The sequence below is a fragment of the Panthera leo genome, chromosome D3, assembly GCF_018350215.1.
Source record: "Panthera leo isolate Ple1 chromosome D3, P.leo_Ple1_pat1.1, whole genome shotgun sequence".
Classification (NCBI taxonomy): Eukaryota; Metazoa; Chordata; class Mammalia; order Carnivora; family Felidae; genus Panthera; species Panthera leo.
This window is the reverse complement of record NC_056690.1, coordinates 70,541,809-70,552,725: the sequence shown is the minus strand read 5'-3', so window position 1 is coordinate 70,552,725 and position 10,917 is coordinate 70,541,809. Positions and strand designations below refer to the sequence as shown.

At 38.0% G+C, this 10,917-nt stretch overlaps 1 protein-coding gene across 6 annotated transcripts in view; it reads right to left on the bottom strand.

Annotated features, from left to right (window-relative positions):
• Positions 1 to 5,755: 5,755 nt before the first annotated feature.
• SMAD4 (SMAD family member 4) overlaps positions 5,756 to 10,917 on the bottom strand; it is a 59,991-nt gene continuing 54,829 nt past the window's right edge. For 2 of the 6 annotated variants that reach the window (XM_042911514.1, XM_042911513.1), the window contains exon 12: positions 5,756 to 10,569. In XM_042911514.1, the coding sequence (XP_042767448.1) occupies positions 10,358 to 10,569 (212 nt within the window). In that variant the 3' untranslated portion in view covers positions 5,756 to 10,357. The remainder of the gene's footprint in view (positions 10,570 to 10,917) is intronic. The other 4 variants (XR_006195550.1, XM_042911516.1, XM_042911517.1 and 1 more) reach the window with 4 other exon arrangements.

Sequence of the window (10,917 nt, the reverse complement as noted above, 5' to 3'; positions counted from 1 at the left end):
CAGGCTCCACCCCGTCAGCACAGAGCCCGACGTGAGGCTCGAACTCACGAACCATGAGATCATGACCTGAGCCGAAGCTGGACGCTTTACCTATTGAGCCACCCAGGCACCCCTGCTTTTTAATTTCTTAAAAGATCATTGACTATTTCATTATAAATATTGTAGAAATGACTTAAATTTTTTTTATTTTACTGTGATAACACTAAACACTGAGATCTACCCTCTGAACAAATGTTTTAAGTGGACAATATAGTATTAAGCATCAGATGAGGGACAGTTAAAAGAGGATGTAGAATGCGGGGAGGGAGACTGAACAGTGGGTTCTAAGAACTGTATGCTTCCCATGGGAACTTTGCAGGGTTCGCCACTCAAGACCCCTCTCGCCTTAGCTCAGGAGAAATGGGAGGCAGCAGCTGCTTGGGTGCACACTCTGTTAGGGGTCCAAACCCCAATCCTGGAGCTGGACCCACTCAGTAATGACTTTTTCAAGTTAAACTTTTTATTTTGAAACAATATATAGATCACACGCAGCTGTACGAATTATACAGAGAAACCCCCCATAGAAACTACTGGGGAGGCTATAGAAACTATAGGACAGTAACACAAGGTACAGTCAAGGTACACATTTCCATCACCACAAGGATCCCTCTCTTACATTCACATCCAGTGACCTCACAGCCCATCCCCTCTTCAGTCCCTGGCAAACACTGTATGTTTTATATATTGCTGAATTCATTTTGCTAATATTTCGTTAAGGATCTCTTTGCATGCATATTCATGAGGGATATTTTTTGCATTGTCTTTGGCTCTGTAGCAGGAGAATACTAGCTTCATAAAGTGAATTAAGAAGTGTTCACTTCTGGAAAAGACTGGATAGTTGGTATTAAATTTCTTTGGTAGAATTTCCAGTGAAACCACCTGGGACTAGAGATTTCATTTTGGGGATTTTTTTTTTAATTTTTAATTTTATTTATTTTTTTAGTGATCTCTATACCCAACACGTGCTCGGGATCACAGCCCCAAGATCAAGAGTCGTTTGCTGTTTTGACTGAGCCAGCCAAGTGCCCCTCTTTTGGGGAATTTGTAATTATGAATTTAATTTCCTTCATAGCTATAGAGCCATTCAAATCATTTATTTCATATTGGGTGAGTTGTGATAGTTTGCTTTTCAACAAATTGTGAAAATTAGATATCGAAATCATGGAAGTTGACAAATTTGTGTTTTCCCTTATTATCCTTTTGATGTTTCCAGAGTCTAGAAGTGGTATTCCCCATACTGGTAACTTGTATCTTCTCTTTTGTCAATCTTGCTAGAGGTATGTTGATTTTACTAATCTTTTCTAAGAACCAGCTCTTTGTTTCATTAATATTCTCTATTGTTTTTCTGTTTCAACTATATTGATTTCTGCTATTTCCTTCCTTCTGCTTACTTGCTTGTTTTGGGTTTTTCTAGGTGTTTGAAGTTGAAGCTTGGGGTGCTGATTTGAGATTTTTCCTCTTATATGTTTGCATTTAGTGCCATAAATTTCCCTTTCATTATTGCATTAGCTGTATCTCACAAATATCAATATATTTTCACTTTCCATTCAGCTTAGTTTTTGTTTTTTTAATTTCCCTTGAAATTACTTATTTAACCCATAGATTGTTTAGAAGTGTGTTGTTTCTTTTTTCTATGTGTTTGGAGATTTTCCTTTTATTATTTATTCCCAGTTTGATTGCACTGTGGTCAGAATACTCTGTTATGATTTCAATTTTTAAAACTTTGTTGAGTTTTGGGTCTATCCAAGATATAGTCTATCTTGGTATATGTTGTGTTTTCACTTGAAAAGCATGTGCATTTTAGGGGTGCCTGGGTGGCTCAGTCAGTTAAGCATCTGACTCTTGATTTTGGCTCAGATCATGATCTCACAGTCGTGAGATTGAACCCTGTGTTGGGCTCTGTGCTGACAGCATGGAGCCTGCTTGGGATTCTCTCTCTCTCTCTCTCTCTCTCTCTCTCTCTCTGCCCTTCCTTCCCCCTCAAATAGACATTACGTTGTTTTTTTTTTTTAAAGAAAAGCATATGCAGTTTGGTAGTGTTGTTGGATGGCTTCTACATCTTTGATGACTTTAGTTGTTCTATCAGTTGTTTAAAAAGATGTTGAAGTTCCCAACTACAGTTGCAGATTTATTTCTCCATTCAGTCCTATCACTTTTTGCTTCACACATTTTGCAGCTTCCTGGTTTGGTATACACACAGTCAGGATTACTGTATCTTCTTGATGGATTGGCCTTTTTATCATTATATAATGTCCCTTTGTTTTTTTGTTTTTTGCTTTGGAATCTTTTATCTGATATTAAAATAGCCACTCCTGCTTTTCTTTAATTTTTACTTAATATAGATGTTCCATACTTTTTCTTTCAGCTTGTCTACATCATTATATTTGAAACGTTTCCTGTAGGCAGTATATAGTCGGATCATGTTTCTTAACCTGCCAATAACTTGCCAATGACTTTTAATTGGTATATTTAGACCATTTACATTTAATTATTGACACATTAAAGCTTAAGTCTGCCATTTTATTTTCTCATTCTATTTTTTGCTTCTGTTTTTTATACCTGCCTCATTTTAAGTTACTTGAACTTTTTTTTAGAATTCCATTTTATATGTAGTACTTGTCTCTCTTTATAAAGCTTTTTCGGTAGTTTCAAATATTTCCTCTATACATATTTAGAATTACGTTAGGCAGTGATATGATTTTTGCTTTGATTTCAGCAATGTTTGATTTCAGCGATCAAAAATAAATTTAGAAAAATTAAGATGAAAAGGAAAGTCTACTGTATTTGTCCATATTTATGCTTACCATGTTTTTTCCTTCTTCCTGAGATTTTTTTTTTTTAATCATTTCCTTTCTGTTTAGAGAACCTCCTTTAGCCACTCTTTTAAGGTACATCTGCCGGAGACAAGTTCTCTGACCTTCTGAACCCATTCTGTCCATCCATCTGGAGGGCTCCAACATCCAGCTCGTCCAACATGAGCTCCAAGTGGTGGCTCAACAGACCAACATCAAAATACAGAAGTGGGTGCCACCCCCAAAGTATGGCCAGAGCTAAAAGAAAAAAAATTCTTTTAGAACAGAAAGGGGTGAGGGGAAAGGGCACTGCAATTTATCACAGGGTAAGAAGGGTCTGAGGGGATTTGAGGTTTGTGAGAGTTTTGATGAGGCAGGATAAGCATAAAGAGTCAAGGGTCAAGAGCAGAGAGCAGAGATGAATACATACAACTGCCCTTCATACTGCAGTGCTTTACAAAGAAAGGTTTATATTTCCCCCAAAGAATGCCAAACGAGTACCCCCTTCAAGTTCTAGTCTAAAATAAAATCCTGTAAACTTTAGATCAGGTGAGAACAAGTCTCTCAGCCTAATAAACGTCCCTGGAATTTACGTCAGCAGGATCAGGAAGAAGATATTGATTTGCTCATGAAATTTATAATCGATTGCCATAGAGCCACCTTATCTGACCCCCTCCCCGCTACCTTGACCCCCATTTCACAGAAGAGGCAGCTGGGGGGGAAGGGAGAAACAGCTTTCCTTAATCCTTAGATGGGCGATGACAGGGTCTCTAGTTTTCAGTGTCCCCCTCTCCCTTAAGCGTCTTGGTTCTCATAATCCTCTAACATCCACCTCTTCTACTGCCATCTCTCCACCCTCGCCTTTTAGAAATGAGAAGAGAATGGGGACTGTTCTTCCGTGGGCATATCTGAAATGCTGTATTTTCCATTTCAACGGTCACAAAGCAGCGAAGGCAAACTGTTGTCCTCAAGTTTGAGAATTCTCTAAGTGATCAGGAACTCTTTTCAGATTCAAGACATCCACAAGCTTAAGAAAAAGAATGAGCACATAATGATTTAATTGGCTTTCTCTTTTAATCAAAAACATACTTTGTTACAGAGTTCTCAGGAAAGGTTCAACTATTTCTTAGCCACAGACTTCAACCAGGCAAAAGTATACAGAAAGCCACAAAGGAACTACCGGAGCTTTAGCTGACCAGTTTTCCCAAAAGCAGAAGCTAAGTGTGGCTCTTCTCTGGGTTTTGGCATAGCTGCATTCCTCTGATTTTAGGGGAGGAGACAGAGTTGGGAAATACCATGACCAAATAAGTCCCCACCCCACAGTCACTTCCTCCAATGGTTCAGCAGCCCACCAGGTTTTTATCATCTACAAGCATTCACACTTTTCCCTTAAATCACATGTCCAAGGCATTGGCCAGAACCCAATATGTGGAGGAAGTCTGTCAACTCCATGTTTAGCCTTTCAACCAATCCAAGCCCATGAGTCCTTCTATCAATGACAAGCAGCCATAGCAACAGCAGTTGGTTTCATCCCTTCCTCTCCAGCTATCACAGAGCTGGCCTCTACCAGGACTCCCCAACCCCCCAACCCTTAACCCACCCCCAAGGAAGGTCCTCAAGGTCCTTGAAAAAGACAAGTTCATTAATGATACTCATCTAAGAATAGGCCAGAAAAGTACTCTGAAAGGAATGCTCCACCCAAAAGTATTCTAATCAAAATGGACCCAACAAGAGCCAAGAATAAAGTGAATGATCATCCACTGGTATGGTTTTCTTCTATCATATGAACCATTTTAATTGATGTGGTTCAGAGGAATTCCCCTGTTTTCAACTTATAAAAGAGATAAGAAACCAAAGACCAGAAGTAATGACCTCTAATATCATTAGGCATTTACATAAGTTTTCAATTTCATTTTAGTTGAAAAAAAATCACCAGCACACAGCATTAAGAGGATGCTGTCACACACACACCAGCCCAAAAGGTAGAATGCCATGACTCAAAAAAAAAAAGCCTTAAGAAACCTTTAATCTAGATGATGGGAAAAGAGAATGAAGGCTTTTCCCCTCCTCTCAGTTTGTTTTTTTTTTTTTTTCTTTTTCTAAGTATTTATTGCAAGGTGGTGCTAGGCCTTTGGTTAAATTTAAGTCTCAAGGACATACTATGTAACTTCTTGTCCATTGGAGAATAGTAATAAAATATCAAGCCTAATCTCATTTGAATAACATGGAAATAAGTAAAAAGCCCCTTCAAACAGCAGAGCAAAACTAAGGAAGAAATCAAAAACTGCTGCGAGGTAGGCAAGGTCACTTAAATTTCGGAGCTAGAACACATCTAGTCCAACTCCCTCATTTTACAGACGAGGCAACTGAGGCCCAGAGAAGGGAAATGACCTGCTCAAGGTCATACATCAAATCAGTGGCAGAGTGCAAACCAGAGTGTACCTGGTGCCAGCCCAGAGCCACCAGTTTTAGGCTGAATAAGAACATGGGCTCTGAGACTTATTGTGAAAGCATCTTAAATACACTGAAAACTATCCACATCAATAGACAGAAATGATTGTCTTCACCTCAGTCCTTCCTATGAAAGACAGAGGGAGAGAGGGAGGGAGGGAGGGAGGGAGGGAGGGAGGGAGGGAGGGAGGGAGGGAGGGAAGGAGGGAAGGAGGGTGGGAGGGAGAGGGGGCAGGGAGGAAAATGCTTCATTCATTCATTCAAGTCTGATGTTAAAATCCCTGAAAACATTAGCAATTACTTTAGCTACTCCTTGGGGCAGGATATCAGACCCTCAATTCTCATAAAGGCACCTATAGGTCAAAAATATCTGTAGAGAAGGAAAGCCCCAAGATAGGACCCAAAAGGAGACACCAAAACAAAACAAAAACAACCCTCTCATTTCCTAAGGTTTGTTTTTTGTTGTTCATTTAGGATTTTTTTTTTTTTTTTTTTTTTTTTTTTGCTGGTATCCTCTAGGCAAGGCATGCCTCTGACTACTGATGATAATTTAGTAACCCCTGTAACCCCAGTTTTTGTACGAGCAGCACTGAGATGGAAGCAACAAAATCTTTCAAAATCTTTCAAAGGCGGAAAATATGAATCTGACCCACTTCTCCCTATTTCAACTACCTGAACTCAGCAAAGAATCAGGAAACATTCTAAGCAGTCAAACAGATGTCAGACACCAAAGCACTGAAGGCCTTTTCAATACTTTACAGGAAAGTTTCTTGGGACCTGTCCCAATTTGTCCTTGTGTTTTAAAGGTAGTTCTAAGTCTGGTTATCTGGGTTTCTTGCCCAAGCAGTTGGAAAAACGAATCAGAAAGCGAAGAAGAAACTACAAGGGGAGGTACACACGAAGTGACCTCTCAGAAAGGGAGGATACTGAAAGGTACTGTGTAAAAAAGAAAAAAAGGTAAACATTCAAAACCATAGCAGTCTGCAAAACCTTAGCAGCCCCTGACATCCAAAGACAGGTTGGCACACACAAAAAAACACTGTATCTAGTATGTTCTCTGATATACACATTAATAACTCCATCCCCAAAATGGCTAAAATAAAAAGGCTTACTGCTTAAATAAGGCAAGTCTGGGTAATGCAGAAAATTCCATTCCACAGTGACAGCAGATAAACAAGATCAACAGCTGGAAGCACTGGCACAAGTGCTTAGGGACAAGGCCAAGCCGAGGATGCTTCTGTGAATGCGGCCACTAACCATATACATCCTTCCTGATCCATCCTGGGAGAAGTTACCTAGTTGTCAGAAAAAAATGGAAAGGCTTGCACAAAAGATTCTCAGAGCCTCTTTTCTGTAATCTTTGCAAAGCAGAATTTAGGCAACTATTCACAGAGAGCTACCTGTGACAAGATGAGGTCTGCCTTTAGAAAGAAAAAAAAAGCATTTCCTTCCCTCTAACCCCCTCTCACAGAGTTACTATAAAGATCAAGCGAAATAGTGTAGTAAGGAGTTTTGAAAACTGGAAGAAAAAAACAGCATTTCTTCATGCTATTATCTGCTAGTCTTAGCCAAGCCCCCTCTACAAAAAAATTAAGTGATTTTGCAGATAATTGCTTTCATTTACCTTAGTAACCTAAAATTCATCATCTTCCCAATCTGCTAGCGTTGAATAAAATGCCAGTAAAATGACTTAATGATGAGGAGAACTATAGAAACTATCACCAAAAAAGATTCTGCCCTAGTCAGAATAAAACTGCTTCTTCCAAAAGGCTCTAAAAAAGATCTGAACTAATCTAATTTTGCATAATAGCTAGTGAGTAACTATTAACCAGTTACCACCAAACCACAAGTAGAAATATTTCACCTTATATTCCTTAACCTCCATATATGCATGAGGAGCACCATGGGACAATGTAAAATTTCCCTTTTCCAGATGGGCATAGTCAAAAAGATACCTGCAATAAACTTGTAAAAGTAAGATGTTTACCATCTGGAAGACAGGATATTTTATTTTACCTTCAAAATTTCTATTACAAATACCCCCCTTTATACCACACCCTTCCCCCACAAAAATGGATTTTTAACTTTGAAATACAACACAGCTAACATGTATTCAGTTTCCTTGGATAATTCGAGGATGGTAATCCTTAAACTAGACCACCCAACCTGTGAACCTACAATGACTACAGGAAGGATGGGACAAGAGACCTATTTGGTGGGTAGGTCGATACAAATGAGCAGTGTTTCTAGAAAAACAAGGTTCTATGGCAGTGATTTATTATCATTATCTTTGTATACCAGGGGTAGCACACTATAAAAAATGAGATAGGGCATATCCCTCAAAAGAATCTACTCCCTGGAAAATAAAGGCAACACCATTTTAGGATTCCCTTTGATAACGCACTGAAAGGCACTGGACCAAAGTGGAATGGCCTCATACTGGATTAGAAGGGTACTTGGTTCAACTCTCAATTCAGCTTGCACTGAAGCTCAACATTTTGAGATATGAAATAGCTGGAGAAAATCTACCCGGAACCATATCCTCAAAATAATCAGAGTCTGAGAACTGCAGAAACTATTCTACCCTAAAGTAGCCATAAAATTTTAAACCTAGTGATTCTTGAGTCTTACTCATCAAAGATGACTATCTCTAAGAAATGGAAATACTGTTTAACAACTAAGCTCTCAAAAATAACTGATCATGAACATACTAGATGTTTTCTCAGAAGCATAGACTGAATCTAGGTACAAACATAAAGCAATTAACAACTAGAAGTAATGCTACATACTGGTAGTTAACATTATGGCTCTTAGTAGAAAGAAACCAAGACAGGTGGCTTGGCCTCAAAGAAAGACTTTTTTAGCAAATATTTCCACACACTTTCCCCAGACGATTAAACAGGAAAACCTTCCTTAAAGGAGAAAAGGAGGCAACGGATTATATCACAGCATGCTAATCAAATGATCCTAATCAAATAATCTGGATTTAAAAAATCTCTCATCACTCCTATTCTTCATTCACAGTAAAATGGACCTAAAGTCAGCAATTTCTAGAGAATGAAGATCTTTTTTTAAAAAATCTGCCAATAAAACTTAAATCACCAAACTTTTACAGATTAAAATTTGGTCTTTAACAAAAGTATCCGTAAGTACTCAAGAGTTCAAATGAGCTTGGCAGAGAAAATATTTTAAAACAAAACAAAACAAAAAATGTAGCTTGGATCCAGATCTATGTTTAAATCACAATAAGCAAACTCAGTGGTTCTCCTAGGATGATCTTACGAAGACGACCTTCTGAGCAAGGAAGTAGAAGACTTACTCGTTCAAGTCATTTAAGGATGACTATTCTAAGTGTTTCTCAAATCTCATACTTGTAACACACCTTCAAGAATCTTATTACACCTAAGAAGGCCCTCCAAGCAAAACATAAAAGCATCTGAAAGATAATCCTTGGTTTTATTTCACACTATTTTATCCTGTAGACAACCTATTTACCTTGTAGACAATCAGGCCTATTTTGCTACAGTAAAATAAAAGCTAAAACAAAATAAAACAAAACAAAACAAAAAAACCCCAACCAACCCTACACTCGATACATAATGTCCGTGGGGAAGTCCTGGCAGAGTGTGAGGGAAACCAAAGCTGTCCAATAGCACTGGCTGTTGCCTGTCATTTAGTAGAAGGTATCTTGCTTCTGAGGTTCAACTCAAAAGTGCAAAAGAAAACAAAACTTAAAAATCAAACCTAGAATTCAACTTTGTATGTTGAGATTCGGTTTTATTTAGGCTACTAGCTAAGTAAAAAGCATACATATTGTGTCTGTGGTACAGTCAATACATTTGCAACTTTTCTACTTAAATTCTCTATACAAAGTCACTGCCAATTAATATGATCATTGATGGCAAAGGGCTTAGAATAACCAAAAGGTATAAAAAAGTTTGCAGTCTTGCCCCAAGATACAAAAACTGAATTTTAAACAATGTCAAAACATACATGATTTAAACAGTATACGAAAAAAAAAAGTCACACATCAAATCAAGTACAAAAATATCCAAACTAGCTATTATGAACTGTAATGTTTCCATTATTCTGCACAGTATTTAACATAGAATTTAGCAGTTTCCAAAATACTCACTTAGTTTAAGCATTGCCACTTTTGCAGAATGGTGAGATATTAGGTGAAGTGACACTGCCTTTAGTGTTTTTAAAAATACAAAACCTTTCCTTATGAATTAATGAAGGAAAGAAATTCCTCTTCTAGGCTCCGCAGTGACCACCTTGTGCCTAGAAATATAAAAGAATATATCTACTGTATAACAGGGCAAAAGAATATTTCTTGACAAATAGTTACCCTGAACAGGGATAACTAGTGTAAATTTTAAATGGTGTATTTTTGTGGGTGATTTTAAGGAATTCCCAGTATACACACAGATTAGTGTTTTGCCTTGGCAAAAATAAAACTGAAGTTGCAAGACCATCTGAATTGAAATCGTCTTCACTCGTTTTAACTTGCAAAAAAATATTTTGGATAAAAGGTTATATAATACATTACTATCTTATTTTTTAAACACAGAGTGAAGTTGCTCTTGGTAAAATTAACTCACCCACATGGCACAATATTTTGGAGTAAAGTATGTTCAATAATAACAACTTGCACACAAAATAACATAGGTGAATTAACTTTGAGAACTTCTCTCCTGTAAAATCAGCAATATTGAATTTATTCTGTAGAATAACACATGTATCAATGTTCTGCATATAAAAGGCTCTAAGACATTTTAAAGGGCTAAATTTTCCAGCACTGGAATGATTCCTTCATACATAACTGGTAAAGATTTAGTAAGAATGTGTTTTTCCTGATCTTCAAGCTCTGAGCCATGCCTGAAAAGTTCTAAGTAGGAAAAAAAATTGTTTTAATCCAGTTTCTGTCTGCTAGGAGCAAGGCAGCAAACACACTTTTCAACCCTTTATGAAAAAAGCAGAACAAAAGTGAAATATATCTTCAGATTATAAACAGGATTGTATTTTATAGTCCACCATCCTGACAATGTTAAGGGCCCCAACAGTGAAAGACCTCAGTCTAAAGGCTGTGGGTCAGCAATCGGCATGGTATGAAGCACTTCATCTAAGAGCTGGAGGGCCCGGTGTAAGTGAATCTCGATCCAGCAAGGCGTTTCTTTGATGCTCTGTCTTGGGTAATCCGGTCCCCAGCCCTTCACAAAACTCATCCTGAGTATGCACAAACGGCGAAGGTCATCGACACCAATGCCGGCAGCGGCTGACAAACCTAACAGAAAAGATTTGGAAGACGTCAGAGGGACAGGCTGATCTCTTCCATCCTCCCTACACCTTATCAATAAAGTGACCAGCTTTCTTTACTTCATTCTCCCCAGCATATAACTTCTCTGTCAAAGTGCCAAGAAGTTAAGTGTAGATCTACGCTTTATCAACAGGGACTGAAAACTTTTGGTTAAGACAATTCACATTCCACAGGAGTCTTCTAGCTACCAGCAGTTATAAAGTAAATTACCACAATCCACCAACACCCCACCTATTTTTCTCTTTAGAAGGAGAGGTGAAGGTGAAAAAATAACTTGTTTTTAAGAGGTAGCACATGTCCACAGGTTGGTTCTAA